The 25211-nt window shown below is 44.9% G+C and overlaps 2 protein-coding genes across 6 annotated transcripts in view; one reads left to right on the top strand and one right to left on the bottom strand.

Moving 5' to 3' along the window:
* Positions 1-18653, bottom strand: part of LMX1B (LIM homeobox transcription factor 1 beta) — a 164404-nt gene extending 145751 nt beyond the window's left edge. The window contains exons 1-2 of one of the 2 annotated variants that reach the window (XM_083485928.1): positions 18178-18653; positions 15372-15558 (exon numbers count right to left, since the gene is read on the bottom strand). In XM_083485928.1, the coding sequence (XP_083342054.1) occupies positions 15372-15558; positions 18178-18316 (326 nt within the window). In that variant the 5' untranslated portion in view covers positions 18317-18653. The remainder of the gene's footprint in view (positions 1-15371; positions 15559-18177) is intronic. The other variant, XM_083485927.1, reaches the window with a different exon arrangement.
* A 254-nt stretch (positions 18654-18907) lies between these two features.
* LOC310698621 (uncharacterized protein) overlaps positions 18908-25211 on the top strand; it is a 38103-nt gene continuing 31799 nt past the window's right edge. Inside the window, exon 1 of one of the 4 annotated variants that reach the window (XR_014521626.1) lies at positions 18908-19471. Coding sequence is in view for 1 of the 4 variants with exons in the window: in XM_083486053.1 (XP_083342179.1) it covers positions 19380-19467 (88 nt within the window). In the remaining 3 variants the exon portion in view is untranslated. The remainder of the gene's footprint in view (positions 19472-25211) is intronic. The other 3 variants (XM_083486053.1, XR_014521627.1, XR_014521628.1) reach the window with 3 other exon arrangements.

Here is a 25211-nt window from a genome sequence, read left to right as displayed (position 1 = left end):
CAAACCGCTACATCCAATGCAGTTCAAGCCAAACAGCTGAGCCTTCATTGCCCTGTCAATTACACCTTACTAGGGAAATTGCACAAACTTGGTCTCAGACTTTTATCTGTTGGTGGGGGGGTGACGAAGGTTGGGGGTAGGAGAGAGAGAAAGGTGGATTCTTCTGGAGACTTCAGGTCAAGGCTAGGCTTTTAAAAGGTCTAATGTTAACAAATAAACATTTAAAGCAAAGAGGGAGAGAATTCTATAGGCCTCCAAGGAGCAGATGTGTGTTATTTTTGGCCTCAAATGACACCCATCATACACGGGCAAGAAACATGGTCACCAGCAGACTGATTCCGCAGCAAGCAAGACCCACTTAACACTGTGCAAAAAGCTTCCTGAAAACACACACGATTCTCTCCTCACCATCTACCAACTCTCTTTCCTCCATTACTACAACAGCAACAGATGAAAGTGTGATTTCAGTCCTTTCTCCCTATTTGAAATAATGGAAGTTCCGTAAGCTGAATAGAGTGGCAGGTACGTCCAGGCTGGAGAGAATAAGTCTCCAGAAACTGAGCAGCTGTGAGGAAAACCACACAGTTAGAGAATGGGGGGGGGGTTATTCAGCACATGGTTAAACTATGGCACTCGCCCCCACAGTAGGTAATGATGCTCACCAACCTAGTTTCCTTTAAAAGGAGATTAGATAAACTCATAGAGGACAAGGCTATCACTGTTTGCATGTGAGAATGCATGAGAGGAAGTTATGTGTGTGAGATCAGGCTTTACATATAAGAAAAGAATTGCACAAAGCAACCCAGACACAGTGGGTTGTATCCAATGCTATTTCAGCTCAAGAGTAGACCCATACGAAACAATGGACATAAACATAGTAGAACTTGCTTGGATGCAACATTACTCACCCAACAGCCCAGGCAAAAAATAAATAAATTTAAAAATGTATAAACATTATTTCTCCAAGAAATATGGGAAATTTTCACACAGCAACAGCTAAATTGGATGATCCCGGTGCTAAACGCCAGCAAGGCGTCTTGTTCTCGTTCTCTAGGATTTGGAGCCCGGTCCCTTTTACACCTTAAACGGGAATAGGTTTTTAGAAGGTGTCTTCCTTGCTAGAGGAACTCTGCTGCTACCTTGATGTCTGCCTGTCTTGTGAGACCCAGGCATTGCTGCGTACAAAAGGCACCGCCTCGGTTTAATGCAAACTCTCTTTTAAGATTCTCCAAGTTGGGAGTTACAAAACGACATAACATTACCAAACAGAAGAGAGAGACGGGGGGGGGGGGAGAGAGAGAAAGAGAGCTGCAATGTTTATGTAACCCAGAACATTTCAATCGCTCCAAGAGAAACAGAAAAGGGCTTGATGGAGCAGAGAGGAAGGAACGGCCTAATGTTAAACTAATGTTAAGGAATTGGGTGCTTTAGGCTCCGAGAAGTAAGTCCTGTTGAATTCAGTAGGGTTTACTCCTGCGTAAGTGGGATTAGGGTGGCAGTCTTGGTCACCGACAGGGATCCAGACCACGCTGGATTACAGAGCTGATGAAGCATATTCTTAAGAACACCAGAAAAGCAGTGGCATTGGGGGCGGGGGGAATGAGAACTTTTCTTTTTGGAAAGAATTTGAAATTTGATATTAAAACGAAAAAGCATCCAAGTAGTTACCATGAGAAAAATCAGGACTTTGTTAGACTTTCTTACACTCCACACTTCTCCCATTTTCCTGGTCTCTATTTTATTCTTTATCCCCCTCCTAAATGGGGGGGTGGGGGGGTGCCCGATTAACGTAATTCAAAATAATGCAAGGAAATCGGGTCCTGTCAGGTATTGCAACAAATCTGTGTTATGCTTTACTTTAAAACTTTATTTTACAGTTTAGTATTGTCTTTATTTTGAATTACTTGGGGGGGCACCATAATATTTTCAGTGCTTGGGACCTCTGATCCAGGCACTCCAACCATACCACTTTAATAATAATAATAATAATAATAATAATAATAATAATAATAATAATAATAATTTATTATTTGTACCCCGCCCATCTGGCTGGGTCTCCCCAGCCACCCTGGGCGGCTTCCAACAAAGATTAAAAATACATTAATACTTTAGCAGGGACTGCCCCTGTTCTCCAGGATTCCAGAAAAACACAAACGAAACAAACCTAATTTGCTATTTGGGGAGTTCCTATTTCAGATTACACACACACACACACACACACACACACACTTCTGGCCCCACTCAGCTGAATAAGCAAGAGGGCACACAAACCAGGTTAGCTTTACAAAATATTGGAGTCAGCAAAGGAATATACGGTGCCATCTAAAGAGCTCCTTCCTTTAAGACCATTTAACTGCAGTGTCTAAAATGGCCTCAATGATAGGCACATATACCCATTACATCAGAGTAGGAGAACCTCAAGCCCAAGGCTTAATGCAGTCCTAACTAGCTCCCAGAAGTCTCCCCAGGCCACACACCTTTCTCTAGGCTACACCACTGTCAAACAGCTTTCTATTTTATTTTTTTATTATTATCTTCATTAGGAAGAGTCTCTGAATGTTTAAGCAAAATCTGCTTCTTTGTAAGTAGGGAAGCGGGAGGGAGAAATTCCACAAGTGGAATTGCACAAGTGGTGCTTTTTTAAAACAACACATGAACTGAAACACAGTCATCCTTCAAAACCTGCCGTCTCCAAATTTTGCAAGGTGTTTTTCTCTGTGTAAAAGAAGGCATCTACCGGGGTAAAAAGTGTGCAAAAAAACTGCATAATGTTCATGAAAATATCATGCAAGAAAGTGCATCATTTTAGGGGATATTGCTTTGCCACAAAAAAAAAACTGTTAGGTGAATTGAACGTGAACATGTATATAACAGGAGAATTTTGCAGATTAATTTTCACAAAGGCCTTTTTTTTTAAAAAAAAAAAAGAGGAATTGCAGACTGTTGAGAAAATGTGGAGAACTAAATTTAAGACATAGTAGGGAATGAGAAAAGGAGAAAAACTGAAAATGATACATTTGCCCTAATTGCGGGTTGCCCCCCCCCCCACTAGTTCTTGGCCCACCCTCAAAACAGGCTGCTCCATCTTTGGGCAACAGACCCTTCAGACATTTGAAGATGGCAAACATATCCCCTCTTAAGCTTCTCTTCTCCATGTTTGTCCCCACTTCTCTTGCTCAGCAGGTTCCCATGAACAAAAAAAAGCCTCTCTCAGACCATGAGCCCAACCCATAAACCATGTTTTGGCAAAGCAAAGAAACACTAGGACCTGAAATATCCTTGATTGGAAGTATAAGGTTTAAAATGGCGGCACTTAGAATTGGCAAGGATAGTCAATAGTGAAAATTCTAAAGAAGCTGGCTTAACTGGTTCATAGGCCCCTAGTCAAAAATATTAGTGAGACGGGCAGAGTGACTAAATGTCTAAAAGCCTGTTCATTTCTCCTCGTGTCTCCAAGGTCAGAGACAGCAGTGCTTCTGAATACCAGCTGCTGGAAGCCACACTAATAGAATCATAGAATTGTAAAGTTGGAAGGACCCACAAAAATCGTCTAGTCCTACCCCCTGGAATACAGGAATATTTTGCCCAAAATGGGGCTTGAACCCAGAACCCTGAGATTAAGAGCCTCATGGCTCTACTGCCTGAGCTATTCAGATAGGGAGAGTGCTCTTGAGCTCAGCTCCTGCTCGCGGGCTCCCTATCAGGGCATCTGGTTGGCCACTGTGAGAACAGGATGCTGGACCAGGTGGGCCACTGGCCTCATCCAGCAGCCAGACTCCTCTTCTGTTCCTATGCTTCAGTTACAAAAAAGAATTAAAGGCTTCAGGTTATATCCAACTTAATTTATATTTAGACCCACTGAAAGTAATGAACCTAAGTTGGCCACGTCCATTCATTCCAATGGGTCTATTCTGAGGAGGATTTGCACTGGCTGTAACCGTTAATACGGTTTATAGACTGAATATTCTCACAGTCTGTTTATTTGCTCAGTAGAGGCAATTCAATAACGGTTCTTTTGATAATTATATATTTACTTCAACGTAAGCAGTTTTTAAAAAAGAAAAATGCATAATTGAGCAAAGGTACTTCCAAGTAAATATAAATGAGATCAGATGAGCTTTTTGCTACTGCTGCTGCTGCTTTTTTATATAAGGAAAAAACCTCAGTTGTTAAAGCCTCTAAACAATGAATACTTGTTTGGATCTTAGAAGAATTTTTGGATCTTGGAGGATATATTTTTTTAATGCAAGTCTTACCCGATATGTGAAAAATGACAAGGTGATCCATTATTTGTACATTAAATGTACACTTGTACATTTGCAATCCAAACCATGCCTACTCAGAAGTAAGTCATACTGAATTCAATGGGGCTTACTCTCAAATAAGTTGGGTTAGGATTGTGGCCTTTATGAGACCTATGTCACAAAGCAGCAAGCAAGGTTTAGAGTTTTGCATATCTGGCAGCTGGGACACAGTTTTTCAAGCATCAATACTCAAGGAAGTTCATTTTGCCAATAGATACAGGATAGCCGCTAGCTAGACCCTGGAGGTAGGTGTTAGTAAAGTCACTCCTGCTAGGCCTTCAAGTGAATCTAATTCCACATGGGGATGAGGGGGGAGGATTCAATTCAGTTTGCAAACCTAATTTGCACTTTCTGAAATGATACAAAACCCAAAATCCAACCAGCCTTCAAGCTTTGCACTGCTCTGAATTTTGCAACACAGTTCTCCAGCCAAATATTGTGTACAGGGAGCAAGGTGTGTGGTGTTTTTTTTTAAAAAAAGAAACAGATTTGGGAAAATAACATACAAAAATTCATTCTATGTTGAGAAACCACTTTGCAAAAAAAAGTGTGCATTAGGTAAAATTGCGTACAGACGTGTGCACAAGGAGAAATTCCTAACAAAATGCTAATGAAATTTCATGAGGACTTTTTAAAAAATTCACACACTGATGTGAAAATGTGGAGAACTGAATTTAAGATTGAAAAAATGAAAAACAGAGAAGCCTAATGTCTAATGTCCTCTAATGTCATGTCAGCGTTGCCTGCAGTTTCTTAGAAGAGTCAACCAGTGTCTTGGGTTCAAAATCCAAGGGATGAAATCCTGCAGCCCTGATCCAGTGTACAGTGCATGCAATGACCATCACTTTGAGCAGACAGACTTTGGCAAGCACAATCCATCGCATACCCAAGAACAGAGCACCCTACCTTCACTTGCAGCCTCCTGCACCGTGCGCACAAGCCCTTGATCTGGGATTGATACTATCTGAGAATCTCACAGATGTGGGAGTGAAATTCGGGTGATAAATTGTGTTTTTCATACACCTTTGATCTCGCCACCTGCATTCCATTCGCCAGCATTCCAAACAGCTCCCAATAACTGCCTTCATTATTTCGAAAAGGAGCCCATTCAAGGAGGTTTCGTTTTGTACCACCACCCGCCTATCTTAAGAAAAGGAAGAAAATGTAATGATCTCTTGCCTCTCTTAAAATTATCTAGGTGTGGGGGAGGTTATTCTGGCAGAAAAGTTTGAAAATTCAAGGATTAGTAGGCCAACACATTTCCCTGGATAGACATGCTGACTAAATTCCAGGTTATTTACAGGGAGATCCTAAGTGTGCTTACCATCCCCACATTTAATTCAGTGGTGCTTCCTTCCTTCCTAGCAGGCGTGCACTGGGCTGGCAGCCTAGACATTCAAATAAATATATACTATAAGGTTGCTTTATCACCCAGCCAACAAGAAAAAGGGTTATATTCTTTTTTCATTATTAAAAACAGAAAAAAGCTACTGAACAATTGTTTATAAAACATATAAATTTCCCCTACGTTTGAGCCGTGAGCTTTTTCCATGTGGGATTCAAGGTAATTACAGATCCTGCCTGATCTTAAGCAGATGAACGTAGAATTTCAGCTTGTCAATTTCAACGGAAAATGCTCTAAGTTAAGGTGTGATGCAAATGCATACTTTGGCCTAATTAAGGAACACTGTTAAAAGGTAGATTACATGAAAGCTGGAACTCTACCTCCAGCTCTTATACAGTGATTATAAAACTAGGTCATGAATCCTACTGGTTTCTACAGAACCTATTTCTGTGTAAGGAGTGCAGAAGAGCAGCATCAAACACACCATACACAGAAGCAAGTGCCTTTGGTTTTGATGGAAATTTGTCTTTGCTGCTTAAGAGTGGCCATCTTAATCAACTACAGCTTTAGTTGATTGATCGGCCATTTAAGCCCGCAGCCATAGCTGTGAGGTGATGACAAGCTTATCTCTTCATCTGCCTTCCCCAACCTGGTGCCCTCCAGATGTTTTGGACTACAGCTCAAACCAACCCCAAACTATACCATTTACTTGACACCATCTTAACTGCAAAAGGCACTTTAGTAAAAATTGTGCTCATGTAACAACTAGCTGAAGCGTGCCACGATCCACCCACTGACTCCTACTGATTACTCCAGACAATAGATTGCACGAGAATACACACACACACACACCTACATTACTTCTGAATAAGCAAGTGCAAGACAGCTAGGCCCATGCATGAACATTCAAGATGGTGAAAATGAGAGGTACAATTCCCTCAGCTTAATAGGGTCTGGAGGATAGGCATACATTCTCATTGTCCCATAGGCTTCAATTTCTTCTTCATTACAGCAGATAGAAAGCTCACCACTTGTTCTAAATGGAGCCCAGCCTCTATGGAACTTCCATTTTTACAAACCAGATCAATGTGATTGTATGTGGATTGGAAAACACAACAGCATTTTAAAGTCTAACACCTTCTTCTTTTTCCTAATGACGTAAAAGTCAGGAAATAAACCCTAGTACTGGGGCGCTGGTAGGTTTTCCTTTAAAAAGTACGTTTAATAGCACAGTTTTCGGGGGGTTTCCCCCCTTTTCATTTAAAGAACTTTTCAGAGGAAAGGGGAACAAATTGATTTACTGTGTCTTTTCACCCCCACCCCCCTCTCCTTCATTCCCTCTTCCTCCTCCTGCTTGTATTTTCTGCTGTCGGTCTGCAGAAGCAGGCTCAGCGGGCTACCTTGTCATGTCAAACGAGGTGCTGTGATCTAACAAAAGGCCATCATGTTGATATCTTTTTATTCCTGCCCGGCCTTGCATAGCATTGCACCAAACTCTCTCCCCCCGCCTCCACCGCCTCTGTTGCCTCCCTGCCATTGCAACCTTATCCAATTGGGAAAGCTTTGACAATATCTGAAGAGACCTCAGATTGTTGTTGTTGTTGTTGCTCCTTGAATGGAGTTTGTGTACTTTGTATATAGGTTACATTATTTTACATACATACAAATTCTTTTCCAGTTTGCAGGGGTGCATCCACTGTTACATTCACTAAAACAAATGTTAATATTTAATCATTGCTAACCATACCAAACAGAACATTTAACAGCCCTGGTGAATTACACACACACATACACACACACACACGTGTATCACTTACTCCTTCAAATGTTCGTAAATTTGGTCTGCGATCCTAAACACATGCATATCTTTTAATATTTTTTCTCCATTGCTACAAACACACACACACACAATATCACAATCATTTGTTTTCTGGATGCCACTTTCCATAGTAAGCTACGCTCATGCTTACTCACAACATCAGTAAGTTTTACACAACCCGCTAACAGTTAAAAGATAATGACAAAATGTAAACAGTCATATCAAGAATAAACTAATGAAAACTTCTTATATTAACTTTACAATTAAACAATCCACTGATAATGTAAAGTAACCTCTGATAATAAAAATGCAAGTTAGTAATTAAGAAAGTATGCAACGGAAAAAATATTGCATCGCTGAAAATCTCCGCATACTCTCACACACCAGCGCATACTAGCCACCCCATACAGGTAATTATCAAAACTCATTTGTGTCTTTCAAATGTTCAGAAATTTAGGTAGCAATCATAAACAGATGTCCTGTTGGACGCATTCGGACTTAACTACCGAATAATCACACAGGACTGCATTGCTCATCTGTGATCATTTTCATTCTTGTGAGACTATAAATAATTATAGTAAATGTCTAAAAATTGTAAATACTAATACACACATACACTCCTATCAGGGTAGGGCTGTTATTCAAATTCCAGTGGATTCATCACCAATGTTTAGATGAAAGAAATTTTAAAAGTTGGTTTCCTTTCTGACCATTGTATGCATCTGGACAATATGAATTTTGCCATTTGATAATTTATATGTTATGCCCTCTGTTCCTCTTATAGCCTATAGCTAATGTGGAAATACACGGGATGTAAATAAATTCACACCACCGTCACTTCAGTATGGGATGCCTTTTTGCAAGGAAGCTTGTGCCAATTCGCAAACCAATCCAACCACATTGTTGTAAAGAGAAGCCAGCCATCCTATTCAACCCCACTTGCAGTAACACACCGGACCAAAAACCTACAAAACAATTGTACATTTAACTCAAGTCTCACCAGTTAAAATTCACACACACACACCAACAAATTAATCACTTTAAAAGCCCCATTATTTAGTAGATTGACATGTACAGCTCCCATTTGAGATATTTTCCCCAAGGAAATCTAAGCTTTTGTTCCAGTTTTGACTTCTCTGGTTTTTTCCTAGCAACTTCATAATCTAATATTCTATGCTTTCTTTTTTTTTTAGAATGTTAATTAATCATATTCCACCTTTTCCCCATGCAAAAATAAAAAAAATCCTTTCGGAGAACAAAATAAGAATGATACTGTATACATCTTGAACCTTTCATTATTCCTAAAGTGTGACTGTTATTCAAATGGGAGTAAAAATATGAAAAAGGATTGTGGAAATCTACAAATAATTATTCTGCCATGGACCTGAAACCAACAGGGTTTGGTCGGGGGTGGGGGTGGGAAATATATTACTGACATACCAAGTGTCTTCTCTGTTTACAATTGAGGCATTCTGTCAGATATCTTAAGACTCTCAGAACAGGGTTCCATTCAAATCAGTAGGGCTAAAGGAAATGTCACTTAAGAGCTGAACTTCAATGCTGTGTAAACTTTCTTTAGCTTACAGGTCCAGGACAGAAGCACCCATCTGAAATAACACATTTGGGGTGTCACTCTGAAATAAAAGGACATTAATCTCCAACCATACAACTCTGGCAATATTTATACATCGCATGTCTCGTTAACAGATTACTACACAGTTTCCATGGTGAGGGATTTTGGGGCTGTCGCTATGAAATGCACATAGCTTTCCTCCCCCCACCCAACCAAGCTTCACTTCAGGATCTTTTGGGGGAACCTTCTGAATGTTAGACAAAAGGTGATGTACAACAAGAGATGTCGCCTTTTGTCAGCTCCTAGACTACTTGTGGAGTCCTATTATGTCGCGACGATTGAAGGGAGCATGTTCTACCCCACTCTGGGCACAAAGAGGGTCCTAAATTTTAGTGACAAGCGTGAAGTGGAAGAGAGGGAAAGAGAAAGAAAATGGGGGGGGGGAGAGAGAAAATCAGCTCCAAGGCAAAAAAAAAAAAAAAGACCCCAACAACCTACACCCTGACATACAGATTTTGCATGGAACGAATGATATGAGATGTCCAAGAAAGACAGTTGCTCATATTTTGAGCTTTAAGGCTTCATCCTAATACAGGGCACTTGACAGAACAACAAGATCTCTGCCCCAAGGAGATTACAAACTGAAGCAAAAAACAACAACTAAGAGGGCGATGATTTAAAAAGAGCTATCCATTGACTATTTGCTTTGCTTCTGGAAGAGTCACAGCACCCGGTTCTTGCTGAGTATTAGTAGTTGAATTTAGAGCCTTAACTTGCAGAGAGAATTGCTAAATAAAAGGAGTCTCTCTCCCCCCCCCACCCAACTCACACACTTCAAGTCACAAGAAATGTAATCTCAGAAGCATCATCCTCTCCACCCAATTCACCTATAATTACTTTAAAATAAGGAAGTCATCTTCACTTCAAGTAAGGAGCCTTAAAAGTGTCACCTTTGCACAGGTAGATGATACATGGACAGAGAAACAGGCAGGCAGGCAAAGACAGGTCTGCTGTGCACTAGTAGCAATAAAGTTCTTAGGCCATGAAAAGGATCACAACATACATTCTGAAAAATATACAACTGTTTTGGCCATGTAACTGTGGATGGAACATAAAGGGGGTATTTGTACCTTTTTGGTTTCACACACACATACACTTAATTGCCTGTACAGGTACTCAGAAGCTGAAACTGCACTCCTGAAATGATAGCTCAAGTATTTTAATGGGTTTCACTACTACCCTTTATCTGTCTGCTCAGAGGGTCTGTGTTTGAAGACCAAACCCAGCTAATTTCATCTCTTGGTTTCTCTCTTATTTACTCACCTGTAAAACCAGTAGACTACAATATGGGATACTTTGCCTTGACCCTGGGATTGGGGAGTGAGGCCTGAAACACCAAGACTGAAGCTATCCTAGTCTTTAAAGCCATATTTTTCAGACAGTTCGGAAGATTTTTGCCCTTACTGCCATGAGGACTAGGACCTTATCCCTGAAGTCCAAAATGCAATAGTTTGACACGCTTCTATCACCACCTTCCATAAATTTTCAAAAAGCAAGTTCTAGTTTCACAGCCAGGCAGGTTGCCTCTTGATTCCGTGGTTTCAACCCCCAGCAGTTTCAGGAAAGGTGTTACGATTCTCTCCTGTGTTATACAATTGTGTGTGTGTGCTTTATGTAAAGATGGATGAAATTACTTCTAGTTTTATGAAGTGCAGACCCAGGCTAATGTAAGTCCATTTGGCTGAGTTAAATGTGATGTTCGTTTTCTGAGAACCTTCTTTGCTTACTTTTCTTTAAGGTGCATACAGATAAACGGTTACACGTCACAGTTACAATTCCCAGTACCCTCAAACTACAATTCTCAATATTCAGGGGCATCCATTAAATGTATCGCTATGCATATAAGGCTACCTTAAGACCAAGAGTCTATTTCAATAGGGGGAGCAAACAGATTGTGGCTTCACCCCTAAAGGTGGCCCTTCGCGGAGGTGCTGCCACTCTTCCCCACCGACTTCCCAATCCTCGGCTCCAAAATCTTAGCCTCCCCGTCCCCTCATTCCCCTAAGGCAGAAAGGAGTCGCGGCCTTCACCGCCAGCTCTCCACGCGAGGCCTAGAAGCGGGAGAACCGTGCGCTCCTCTCTACGGACGCCGTTTATTTTGAACGAGGCGCTCAAGACTCGCAGCCCGGACCTGGCAGGCAGGGACGAGGGTGGGAGTCTGAGGCTCCCCATAGAACTTGGTGGGGCCCAGAAGAGAAGCGCCAGCCGCTGCGCCCTGGGTATTTTCTTTTCCGGCCCAGCCATTTTTGGCCGGTGCGTAAAGGAAAAATAGACGGCTTCTCTTTCCGAGCCCGTCTCAAGGCCTTACGGGCTTGGGTTACATGAGGTCCCTGCTTCTCGATATTATCCGTTTTCCTTCGTCACTGTGCTGCTAGGCCTTTTCGCAGTCCAAATTCCTGGGCGAGCGTGTCTGCGCGCTCACGGGCAGTGCCAGAGAGCCCCCTCGGAAGGCGACCGGCCCTTTGCCCTAGCTGGAGAGAGACGCGATCAGACAGCCAACAGGCGCCCCGGCAGACGCTAAGCGTCCAGAGTACTCGCCTGTGCTGGAAAAAAACAAAACAAAACGGGAAGGCCGTTTCCTCGAAGTGCTTCTCCTGGGTTACTTCGAAGAGACACCCGCCCGAGAGGGTGACCTGCGGAGTTGGCCGTCGCGGGAGAATGGTGACTTCTCTCCGGGGCTAATAACCACAGTCACCCCCTGTGTTGAGAGTAGCACTCATGGCTTGGCCTCTCTTTTCTCTGAAGAGAGTGTTTATTTTACTTTACTTTTCCTAAAAAATGGAAAATAATGAGAAAACAACTGGTTGTGCCTTCGACTACCTGGTTTAATTTTGGCACGTGCGCTTTCGTGGACAGACCAAATGCATTCAAAAGGCTGCAGTTCTAACACGACTTACCTGTCTGGTAATAAGCCCCATTGAGGCTCACTTCCGAGTAGACGTGGAAAGGGCTGCACCGTTTGGACCTGTCAATGAAACTCACGCCCCCACCAATAATCCCGGGAACTGTAGTTTTAAAGGGTGCTGGAAACTATAGCTCTGTGAAGGGTGAACTATGGCTCCCTTGATTCTTGGGGTTGGGGGAGTGTGCTTTAAGTGCATGGTGTCTACGCAGCCCAGGACGCCCCCCTCCCGGGAACAGGGCTATCTGCCACATACACACACACACCCCGGGGGAAACAAAAAGTGAGGGGATAGAAAACCTTGAATGAGAATGAAAGCGAAAGGCCAGTGAAAAGAAGAAAACGGTGCGCGCGCATCCAATTGTTAGCCCTAAGAACAGAGCAATTGAAATTGATGGGCATGATTAGCTGAGCCCCATTCATTCCAATAAGTCTTCTCTGAGTAGGACTTACTGTAGTTGGAGGCAACTCTGGAGGAGAAAAAGAAGGGAGAAGGAGAGAGCGGACTAGAGCCTCTGTGTTGGGGGATTGCTGGGCGCTGGAGACCCGCCGTTGCTGCCGCTCTCTAAAGCAGGGAGGCAGCCGCTGTTAGCCGGGCCTACGACAGCAGCTGGGAGGAAGGAGCTATGAAGCCGGGGCCGGCCCTTGTAGCGGCTTGTCTTGCCCGGAGGTGCTCCGAGGCAGCAGGGCTGGTTCCCCCAGCGGAACCACCCGCTTCTCTTTCACTTTCTACCCGTCTTGAGCAAAGCTCGCGCCGGTTTCAACCGCGCTGTTTGCAAAGCCCAAAGTTTGCTCCGAGTCCGTTTTGATTCTTATTTTATTTTAACCGAAGTCTGCAGGACTCGCCTCTGCTTCAGCCGAAGGGTTGCAAAGCCTATCTCTCTGAAAATTCAATGAATGAAGTCTGAACTGGATTTAATCCGAATTGTTCCGACTCGCAGTCCACGATCGCCTTCGGGCTCCGGCCCGGCAGAACTCAACTGGGCGAATCAAATGATGCTGGCGCTTCAAAGCGTTCTCATTTTGAATCCGGATTAGCCCGGTTGGTTTCCGTGAGGCGGACCCGACTTTGGCCAGTTTATTTTCAAGTTAAGACCCCTTTACAATCCTGGGTAATGAGAGCGAGCCTACTCCTGCTTACTCAGAAGTAAGTGCGAATGTTTCAAATAGGACTTACTCTCAGGTAAACGTGGATAGGATTGCAGACTTGGATTTGCAGCCCTATGTAACATGATGGGGCTTAAAAAAAAACTAAGAAAATAAATGCAGTATTGTAAAATCAGTAAAATTCAGTAAAATATTGGAGTTGTTTTATTAAGAAATCTTAGTGAGTAAATCGTCTATGCCTTTGTTCTCTCATCTACCTCGGAGGGGTATATTGTGTGTTCACCTCTTATAAAAGGGGCGGTGAGGAAAAATGACGCTCCCTGCCTTTCAGTATCTCTCCTCTTATTCTCCGATCTTGAAACTAAGAAAACTTCTCCACACCCAAAGACACGCTTGCCGCCTTTCCCCCATTATCTCCAGCCCCCAACCGCTCCCTGTCCGAAAAGCCCTCTGGAATAACCGGCAAGTCAGTTTACTCGGGAGTAAATTGCAGCGTGTGCTGCTGGAGCTTCTTCCGAGGTAAGTATGCAAAAGGACAGCCTAAATATCACTTAATCTGATTTGTGACACGATGTCTATATAAATACAATACGGACACAGAAACATATACGGTGGCACCAACTTGAATAAAATATTGGGGGGCCCGGCGCTCCTAAATATTTTTCGGGGGGCGAAGGGGTCTAGGCCCCTAAGAGTTGGCGCCTATGCGCGCGCGCGCACACACACACACATATAAACACACGTACATACAAACACATAGGCACAAACTTCCTCAGTATTTCGATATCATACTATATTGCACGATCTCTTAGCAGATAATCATTATATATAATTATCTCCCCTCCCCGCTTCCAAATGGGAAAAAAGAATACTTTCAGTCTTTAAATTACTCCCAACCACAAAATCAGGATTTGTTAGAAATGTTTTGCTAGATTTTCTCTCCCAGTATTTTACAATATCTCCTTCCACCGAGTTCCCACCAAAGTAGTTTAGCTAATCTTACAGTAATGGAATATATGCACGCAAACTTTAAATTCTGAAGCCCAACCCCCAATCATCAAATCAGTAATATTATTTAAGGAAGGGACTTTGCAAACATCGTTTGGTTTTTAATTACTGGTATAAAATTTCCCACCACTGGAATTTTTTTAAAGCGAGTGTTGTTTATATGCATTTTTTTATTTTTTAATAAAGTAGGTAATCGGAAAACAAATATTATTCCATTCTGCAAGACAAACAAGTAGCCATTCAACGTTTCTGCATCTTCAAAAGAGGCCACAGGAAAATTAAAATCAAGAAGTAAAAAGCAAAATAGGTGTTTGTGTGGAAAAATTAGGGGTTATTTCCTTTGCAAATGTCGTTATAAAGAAATAACGAGGGGGATGACCCGCTCTAGAGTCAGTGGGGTCGAATTCAGAGGGATTTACTCCCAAGAAAAGTGTGGCGCAAAATCAAATTTGGTTGCAACAATTTAAATTTATTAATTGCTCAATGAAAGGGAAGGTGGAATCTATTCCAACCCAAGACTCAGTTAAAATGACTAAATCTTTAAAGGGGGGACGGACGTATTTTCATGGATCGACGTTGTAAATTTGGGAGTGTGTCTCAGCTGAGCATAGTGGGACCCGTTAGAAAGGAAGGTTGTTACAAAACGTGGGAAGGGAAATTCATCTTTATTACAAAAAGGGTTCACTTCGAAGTCAAACCAATTTCGGACCTCAAATGGGAAACGATGCTAGGGGTGTCTCCGCAACCTAATCCTTATCTTAGTGATTCAGATCACTAACTAAGCCAAGACACACGCGCTTTTCTGATCGGCCACAGACTTAGCTGAAAGTTATCGAAAGAAACTCCTGCACTGGAAAGAGCAGGAGCCGGCGCCTCGCGTTCCTAGTATCACCGCCCCCCCCAAAAAAACCCCACAGACATCCCTCTGACGCAAGGATAGAACTTCTCCCAATGGTGCGACAAAGGTTCTAAAGAAAAGTGGAAGGCGCGCGGAGATTGTGGGTCGAATGACCTTTAACTTCGATTTGCTTGACACTATCTTCCAAAGCCAGGTTTAATTAGGTGCACCCCAGAACTGAGAATGGTACCCCCGCCCCAAATAAGTACTAGCATAAACAAGATTGTATTGGGATTGATTTTTTAAAAAAATGCTTGCTTAGATCGGAAAACACGTTGCTTTGAATGGTCGTGCACATACTGTTCCGACGTGCAAAAGGAGAGAGCTAATTCGGAGGGTGGCTGCGCCCACTTACTGTTGGTAGTCTTGCTTGCAATAAAGCTTGCGGTCCCGAAAGTAGCAGCTGGTGGTCAGCGCTTGTTGACACACGGCGCACTGGAGACACTCTTCGTGCCAAGAGGATTCGTTGACGCGCATCAGGAAGCGGTCCGAGATGGGCCGCTGGCACCCTTCGCAGACCGCCTGGTGCTGACAGTCTGACCCTGGAGAGGAAGGGAAGGAAGGGGTGGGGAGACGAAGTAGCAGAGAGAGAGAGAGAGAATGTAAAAGATGGAGTGAATTTTGGAAGAAGAAGAAAAGAATACATTGAAAGCGTGTTCACACACACCAAGAATAATGGGAACTGTAGTTTCCCATTCACAGAGCTACAGTTCCCAGCACCTTTAACAATTTACGGTTCGGAGGGGTGGGGGGCGGGGCGGGGGAGGAAGGGGCCCAAATGGATGGTGCAGCTTTCACAAAGGACCATGTCAACATCGTTACACAATCGCAGTCACGTTCACAAGAGCAAGAGTCTCGGGCAAGAGCAAAGACTGCTATTAAAAGTGTTGCTTTTTAATTTTTTATTCACCTACTGTTTGGGTTGCCAAGACGTTGTTTCTCACTGTTTTAAAACACATTTAAATCACATTCCAAACCGCCCCGCCCCACATAAAAAGAATTATGGGAACTGTAGTTTACGCCTCACCGAGGTACAGTTCCTAGCATAGAAAAAGCATTCTTCACATGTACGGCGTTTACGCGGCCAAATTTTATTTGCTATTTGGGTGGCTCGTTGTTGCTGCAAGAGGGTGTTTGAGGGGAAAGGGGTGGCACAGTGAGAGACGAGCATCTGATTACTCGGAAGTAAGCGCCACTGAGTTTAACAATCCCTAAGCCCAGGGTCGCAACTGGGCCTTTGCGTGTTAAGAGCAAAAGCAAACAAAAACGAACCCTTCACTTTCTACAGTGCAGCGCGGTTCCGAATTCTATTTTTAATCATTCTGTTTTTCACGCTGGGCTCAGGCTTGTGCAATGCGGAGCGAGGTGTACAGGATTGCGTCCGAAGCTGGGAATGGCGGTGCTGAGGATATTTACACACACGTTTTAATATACAACTGACTTGTTCACGAATGCAAGCGAAAGCACGTGTCTGTGTCCTTGCAATAGATTCCCACAGTCCTAGAATGGCATAACTCATCAGCTTGCTTTGGTATTAAAAGCAGCGTTTATATGTACTAATATTACCTAATATTAATACTCTGTGTGCGTGTCATTAAAATAATGATGATGATGATTCAAGTGTGTATGCGTGGGGGTGGGGGGAATCAAATCCTAGCCCCAGGATTAGCAAAAGCGGCGGATTGGGGGGGATCAATCAAAAGTATTACCCGGCCAACTGTTAGGAAGTTAAAATTGAGAATAATCCAACATGCTGCTTGGATCCTTTCTTTCCTCTTTTGCTAAATGTATAGACATTTGTTTTGCTATATGGTATTACTGCGATTAGAAAAGCAGAAGCAGATACTTGGAGCACCTTAAAGGATAATTGATTGATTACGGCATCAAACTTTCGTCGGCTCAGACTGAAATCCTTACCTGACCTACTTGGAAGGAAGTCCTACTGAATTCAGTGGCGCTTACTCCCAGGTCAGTGGGGTTGCAAGCTAAAGGAGTGCCTTCAGTCCACAGATCAACACAAACTACAAAAAGTGGTGACGGGAGGGGGGTGTAATTAAGTAAACAGGAGTGTTATGCAGTCAGGAGATGCGAGGGGACCCCTGTCCCATTTGGAAGTTTCTCCTCTTTTCTTTTTGAAGCCTCAGTTCCATACTCCGCAAGTCCCAGCAGAGACAATCCAATACAACTTGCTTCAAAATGCAAGAGAACATTATATTTCAAAGAGAAACAAGGGACATAAAAAAATAAATTGAAACAGAGGGTTCAGTGCTGTTGGTTCATTTTCCAAGATGACTCAAGTAAAATCGAATATGTTCTGGAACATTGTTAAAAGGGGTAGCGAATTGATTTTTGTCCTACGGGTTGATATTTGGGGGATGGGGAAGGAAGAGTGTAAATTAATCTTCAGTGTGTCTGTGTTTTAGTGAAGCAACAAAGCTAAATCAGAGCAGGGACTTCGCTTGGGTTGTGGCAAATCCCCATTCCGACGTGCGTGAACACAAAGCTGCAGATGCGTGTATCTTTCAGTCTCAAAAGGATTATTCAGTCGGAAGATTGGCAAAGGCATCTTAAAAGTATCGCCTTCCCCCCCCCCCCCTTCTTGAAGTTGGCCGGCGGCATCTTCGGTTCAAAGTTTTGCAACTTGAGATTTATTTATATATCCCTTTGTAACAAATACGAGTCTTAAAAAAGCATCTTACAGCCATATTATGTACACCTAGCACCCCCTCCGCGAATAAAATAAATATATCAAGGCGGGGAAATCTAAATCCTAGCCTCAGATTGTCAAAGAAAAGTGGCTATATTTAAAATCATTATTAATAATAGTAGCATTTTTTTTAAATCAAGCCAGATCGTGTCACAATCCTACACAGGGCATTAAATAAAGAAAAGACCCCTTCAGCCCCTTAGAGGCAAATCGATGCCTTTTCTAGGATCGGCCTGAAAACGACTTACAGGACTCCGCGTTTACACGGGAAGCCTTCGCCGCTTGCCGTCCTGACAGCACCGGTTTGTTTCCAAGTACAGTATTTGAAGCAAGAGTACAGCAAACTCAGGATCGGGGCCCGGGACTTTCCCCGAGTAAACTAGTATTCTAGGCTTTTCCTCTTTTTTAGCGGAGGGCAGTTGAACATTGCGCGGTGGAAGCGAAGTCGACTCACCTAGCAAGACTCCTAAAGTTGCGGGACCCGATCGCAGCGGGTGATCCTCCATTTTAATTCCGTCCAGCATCTTGGAGCAGTCAGTGGAGCCCCGGTTGAAACAGCTTTCCAGCGACTCGGGGCCCGTCGCTACGTCCATGGGGCGAAGGCTGGCTGCGGAGGCGAAGCGGGAGAAGGGGGAGGAGGCGGTTAGTGTCCGCTCCTGCCGGGATCAGGACCGCTGCGTCGCGGGGCAGAGGAGGCGAGCGCTGCCGAGACGAGCCGGGCGCCCATCGGCAGTCAGAGCATCGCGCCCCGACACCAGAGAGGCAGGGTGGGTCACCTGTAGGCTAGGGGGCGCCTCCTGAGCCCTTCTCGGGCCGGAGGGGGCGGCGAGGCCCTCCCCGGAGCAAGGGGATCCCCGGCACGGCATGCAATCGCGGGCAGAAGCTCTCCCCCGGAGCGCTTCCACGCCACAGTGCCATGCAAGAGTCCCGAGCCAGGAGACGCTCCGTTTAGAAGCGGAGGAAAAAAACGGCGGCGGAGGAACACACCCACCCCGCCAGCCGCCTCACCACCGCCACCTCCTCCTCCCCCTCCCTTTTCCAAAAAGCGGGGGGGGGGGGGACTTGCTGACATTTGAACTCCCAATTGGTGCTCCTAATATCCCTGCGCCGCGGTGAGGCGGTTTTCCTCGACGTCAAATAGTGCCGTCGCTTACTCGCGGGGGGGAAAACGGGGGGAGAGAGACGATTAAAATAAATAAAGGGGGGAGAGAGAAGAAAGTAAGATGGGAAGGGGAAAAAAGCAAGCCCCCCTCTTTCTTTTTCCCCGCTCCCATTCCACCCCGGATCATGATGGGAAAGGATTCCAGCCAGGTGTAGATTAGAAGCGGAGTTTGCCCAGGTAACCAGTTTGTAGTGAGAGGATAGAGAGGATGGAGGGGTCGGTAGCGAAGGGAGGGGGCTGCTGGCATCCTGGAACACTTAGTGTCAGTGAGTGGACGGGATGATGAAATAAAGGAAAGGAAATAAAGACAATCAGGTGAGGGGACCTACTTACAGAAAAGTTGAAAAAAGAAACTGAGGAAGGGCTGGACATTGGGGGGCGGATTTGCCAATCGGCCGGTGGAAGGAATTCATGAGATCTAGGAACTTGCTGAACGGGGCTGATTGAATGGGGAGGAAAGCAAAGTTGCTGGCACGCCACCCATCTTAGGCAGAATGACCCTGCGCCCCAAATGCCTCCCACCCAGCCCCAACGGTGGAAGCCTGCAGAAGCCGGCGGGCCCCCTTCACGCCCGGCTGGGAGGTAGGTACCTCGGCGTCTTCTTGGGACCTTCCGGGGCTCGTTTGAGGTTTTTAGTTCCAGGGTCCCCTTCTTCCGGGACGCTGCCACCTGCGTGCTATCCGGGGATATGAGGTGGGAAGGGTGGGGAAGGAATGCTGTGGCTGGATTGGGTCCGGGAGTGTGGGAAGGGTAGGGGTAGTAGCTGGAGAGGCAGATCACAGGGAGAGGTGTCAAGCGTGCAAGCTGGCCGCCGGCTGTGCTACCAGGGCTGATCTTACTATAGCATGGCACCGGCGTTGGCAAGCGGGCGCAGGGGGCTGGATGCGGTACATCCGCCCCGTCTCCTATCTCTCCCCCCCCCCCCACTCTCCTCCTCCCTCCCATAGAAGCCCTTGTTCCTGACACCCACCAGGCTTTTCTGTTTTGTTGTCTGGAGCGTAAAAGAAAGGGACGGCCGCGTTTGCACCTGGCGAGAGGCCCCGGGAGAAAGATAAGGAGCTGGTGGACAATACACACACACACACACACACACACAGAGAGAGAGAGAGAGAGAGAGAGAGAGACAGACAGACAGACAGACAGACAGACAGACAGACAGACAGACAGACAGACAGAGGAAGTAATACATGCTTCTATTTCTCAGATCCCAAATAGCGGAGTCTGATCGTTCCCGATAACTCAAAAGGAAGCTTGCGTCCTGTACAGCGCCATATATTTAAAGTACATTTGAATCACATTTTCACCCTTAGCCCAAAGAACCCTGAGAGCTGAGTTATTTAAGTGTTCTGGGAAGTGTAGGTGTGTAAAAGGTACGGTTCCCAGCATTCAGCGTGGGGGTTTGTGTGAATTTAAACGCGCTTTAAATGTATGATGTGGACGCAGATATGATTCACCCGGTTGTCTTTGGAGAGGGAGGGGAGATAACCCTTTAAAATATTACGCACAGTTCGGTTTTCTTCCGTGATCTCTCTCTCAAAACAAACACACACACGCAGAGAGAGAGAGTGTGTCCGGCGAGCCTCTGTCCAGCGCGCCCAGAAAATTAAGTGCCTTTACGCACCCCCTCTATGAACTTGAATGCTGATGATGAAGAAGAGATGGGCGTGGAGGGGGGCTTCAGCCGCTGCCAGGGGGTCATGTCTAGAAATGCCCCTCATCCCCCCTTCAATTTTGGGACCGCTTGCTGGCCTGTTTCCAAGTGGTTGTCAAACCTAGGCGCACATCAGCGCTCTGGTGGAAAAGGCGGGTTCTGCTCTGCCGCGTATAGTGGGGATAGGGGATACAGGCAAGTGTGATTTTATGGAGAGGGTCGAACTGGTGGGATTTCTTTTAGGGGATAAGCACGCTCTGAAACCCGCTTTGGGGCGCCCCCAGTTGGGCCTTTCCTTTGTGTCTACTTTTGCGCCCTGGCGCACAAGAGCGGAAACAGATGATGGTTCCATTGTATTGGGGACCCGGGCGGACAATTACGCACTGCCAGTAATCAAGGATAGACCCCAGCCAGGAATATTTGAGAGAAACCTTCCGTTCTTAACATTTCCGCGGTCCTGGCGGCTTCCATTCCAATAATGGAAGAAATTGAGATTAATGAATGGATTGTGGGTGTGAGGCGGGATACAGAAATTACAAATGTCTTTAATTCCTCCGCCTTGTATTGACCCGCACGTTAAAAAGTGTGTGTGTGTGGTGTGTGTGTGTGTGTGTGTGTGTGTGTGTGTTTGTACGTGTGGTGTTGCATCAATCCCGACAACGTAGGGGTAACCATTTCATGTACTAGCCTCAGCAACAATAACTTGCACCTCAGCAAAAGGACGGGAATAGTTGTAAATATTAATTCAATATCACTTGCCACTTTCTGGTGTCTGTGAGAGCATTATTTTCTCCTTATCCTATTCTGAAATATTTTCTCACAAATCAGGCTACCATGAGATGCAGCCAGTTGGTTGGTTTAAATACACACAAGAACACTCCACTTCTGGTGAACTTTTTCTTTTTTAAAAAAATGATTGTTTCAATTAACTCTCTGAAGATATGGGAAATTATTTTCCCGCTGAGGTTTCTTAAAATGCACAATATTTCTTGGATTAGGATCAGGGGGCAAACTTCTCAGGAAAAAAATGATGGAATAAAAAAAAGGAATGAAAATGCATCGAAAGTTATTTGATAGTTATTTAAATTAAAGGGCTTTCTGCGCCTTCCTTTGAGTATATATTTTTTCCCTTCCGGTTTTGCCTAAATTGTATCACTGAAGGAAACTGTCCATGGATGTTTATCTCATTTTGGAAAGTTTTCTTTTTAGGTCACTTTCTTCCTTATTTTTTAAAAAGTTTATTTGATTGAATATATATATATACATCCTATCTTCTGCCACAGGCCTGTTTCTTTGTAGTCAGTGTGTACGTATGTGCGGAATGCTGTGATTATTTAATTTTGAGATCAAGCTAAAATAATAATAGGAATCAAGAGCTCTTTAGATTTCAGGAGGCGATTCCGCTCGAAATCCGACAGCAAACCCGGCTCGCTTTAATTAAAACTGATGTTTTCCCTGGAATAAAACCTCTCTCCCCGCCTCCCGCCGCTCCTCCCAATGCAAACAATTCCGGATTTAGACCCAATTATCTCGTGAAATTACGAAGAAAAAGTCCAGAATTAGAAGATCCGTGATGGTGAGTTTGCCAGACACGGAGGAGATTGTGCAGAGAACGAACAGCGGCTGGAGAAACCGCTGGAACGGCTATGAGGAGGAATATGCCACCTCCTGCCTCGCAGCCCACTTCCACAGACTGTGGGGAGTCCTAACCCACTCTCCGGAGAAACCTTTGCTCTTAGAAATACCTATTAGTCACCGTAGCAATTTTCACCCCTTTTTTTTAAAGTCTTCCAGTGACTACCAAAAGATCAGAGGCGCAGGGAGGAGGCGTGTATTGAGCGTGGGATGGCAGTGAGGGGAGGGGGACACCCGCCGCACCTAGAAACGGGCACTCAAAAAAAGCTCTAAAATTCATCTTCTTGATCCGGACTTGGGCTTCAAAGGAGAGGATGCGCAGACGGGGTAAGAAGACGGTGCAGAACCCTCAAGAGCTGATGCGAAATTTAAGTGCAAAACTGTTTGCGTGTATTAGGATCCCAAGCTGCTGCTGCTACTACTACTACTACTACTACTACTACTACTATTATTATTACTACTACTACTACTACTATTATTATTAGGGTTAAAGGACTGTCGGAGAACAGAAGCCCCAATGCTCAAGCCTTTACTTGAAAGTTAGTATGATGGTGGCGATGATAATTCTTATTTATTATCCCCCTCATTGAATTTAGTGCCAGCACTCACTTTTTCAACCTTAACTTGGAATGGAGTAAGCACCATCGAAAACCGCGCGCGAGAGTGTTCAAGGAAGATGTCAGAGGTGTTACTCGGAAGGAAGCCCCCGTTTCATTCGGAGACACCTACGCTAAGAGGCAGTGTGTTGCGGAAAGGGTCAAGCAGAGCTTCGGCTCCTGTTTACTCGGAGAAGCCACTCTCTGAGATCAATAGGAGGTTGTTTCCAGATAAACAGCTAGGGGTGCCCCTTGGGTTGCTGAGGTTGACATCCCCTGGGGTTTCCTTCTAGAAAGAGACAGCGGAACTTAAAGAAAGACAATTGCGATGCGATCCTGGGCGCGTTTGAAGTCAAGGCTCCTGTAGGAAATAAAACTATGGAAGACAGGTCAGTGCGGTGAGGGGTTTTCGACTTGGCCCTATTCTCTGGTTTTATTCTGCAAGAGCAGGAGAAGAAGGGAAATTCCTAAGTCCTCGAATCTTAATGGAAGCCATTTCATTTCTTCCTCGAAATTTAAGCGCCTCATTTGAGCGTGATGATGGGGTATTTCTGCGCAGCTCACAACCAAGACGCGTCTCACTGCCGCATGTGAATGCTGGATAAACTACCTCGCTTTCTCTACCGGCGTGTAGATTAGAAACCCTTATTCCTGTTTCCCCTACATCCTTAAAAATAAATAAAATAAAACCAGGAACTCCGTAAAAGTCGTCATAGATTTAGAGGTAAGAGGCTAAAGGAAAAGACGGGGGGGGGGGGAGATACAGGGCCTGCCCGGTCCATCCATGAGGCAAGGAGAGGTGACCGCCTCAGGTGGCAGGATCCACAGAGGCAAGCAGATCCAGCACCCAAGGAATATCACCTTCTTCTTTGGCGATCACTCGTAGCTGAGTAAGATTGTCTTCCATAAACACGGTCCGCAGTGGCAGCGACGGCTGCACCGCTCCCTCCACGCAGCCTCTCCGAGAATAGGAGGTGCTGCCTTTCACCTCCCACCCCTAGTGAGGAAATGGCGGGGGCTACCCTCTGGAGTCTCCTACGCTGCCTGCACCCATCTGATGTGATTCAAAGCCCCCTTTCCCTCGCAACGATCTCTGTGGATAAGGTTTATTTGATCTGCACTCACCCCTTGTTCCCAGTTTAAATTTTCATACCCCTTGTTCCTGCTGCAGATCTTTCCTTGCCCTGGAGAGGAGTGGCACCATTTTGTAGTTAGCCTCAGGTGCCGAAACGTCTTAGGCTATCCCCGGAGAGGTGAATGGCTTACTGTATATCTGGTCGCTTGTATAACATTCAGCACACAACTTTAGACCTGAAATCGTTTTCAATTCCTTACTGCAGCCCATGCCTACACCCCGCGTTTAGATCAAAGCACTTCTGAATCAGGACCCAGAGATTTACTTCCCAGTGAACATTCCTCAAGGCCAGGCCTAGCCTCTTGAAAACCTCATTGCAATGCAACCACCGATCTCAACAGCAATGATAGAAGCCAATTGCAGTCTACCCCCCCAAAAAACATCCAGTTTTGCAGGAAGTGCTGCCATATTGCCTGGCTGAAGCCTCCTCCCTCCACCTTGCAGTCTGCCAATTCATGGTCTGGGGTTTAGGATCCCCATTCCTCAACAACTTCAACCCTAAAAAAGGGTCAACAACTTTGGTCGGTCCTTTGGTCGGCCCTCACCGCCCTTCACTTCATCAAATCTGGCCCTCTTTGAAAAAAGTTTGGACACCACTGCCCTATGGTTATGGATAACTGGAAATGTGCTCCACCAAGGTCTGGAGGGTCACAGGTTCCCAATCCCTGATTTCCACTTTCCCCAAAGGAAAGAGAGAATGTTCCAGAGGAAACTTTCAAAACTTTTAACAATTCCACTCGTTTCTCCTTCCCACTCATTCACACACACCTCAGCTTTTCTCTCTGCCCGATACCTGGATCCAGTACTCTGACCCCTGGGAATAAAGTTCTCCCTTGTTCATAAGACTTCTGTGAAGAGTGCATGGAATTGCAGCCTCAGCGAGCTCACCCGAAAGTAAATCTCTCTTGAGTTTACTGCAGTTCCTTAGGCTGCAACCTACTTCCCTGGACTGAGTGCCATGGGACTCAGTGGGACTTTCTTCTGAGTAGACAGACATGCACAGGTTCACAGCCTTAATGTGCACTGCAACTACCACCATGACCTTGTGCGGGAAGGCAAGTGATTCATTTCTCCATTCAGTACATCACCCTGTACTATCACAGATGTTCAGTATTCATACACATTTTTGTAGATTCAGTACATTTAAAGCATCCCCCCAAAGAATCCGGGAGGGGGGTAGTTTCTTAAGGGTATGGGGAACTGTAACTCTATGAGGGGGCGAACTACAGTTCCCATGATTATTTGGTGCGGTGCTTTAAATGTAGCCTAAAATGCAATTTTGCACCTCTCCTTTTTTCTTTTTCTTTTG

This window comes from Podarcis liolepis (genome assembly GCF_965112155.1).
Source record: "Podarcis liolepis genome assembly, chromosome: Z".
Classification (NCBI taxonomy): domain Eukaryota; kingdom Metazoa; phylum Chordata; class Lepidosauria; order Squamata; family Lacertidae; genus Podarcis; species Podarcis liolepis.
The sequence above is the reverse complement of the archived record's forward strand: the minus strand, read 5'-3'. Positions and strand labels throughout refer to the sequence as shown.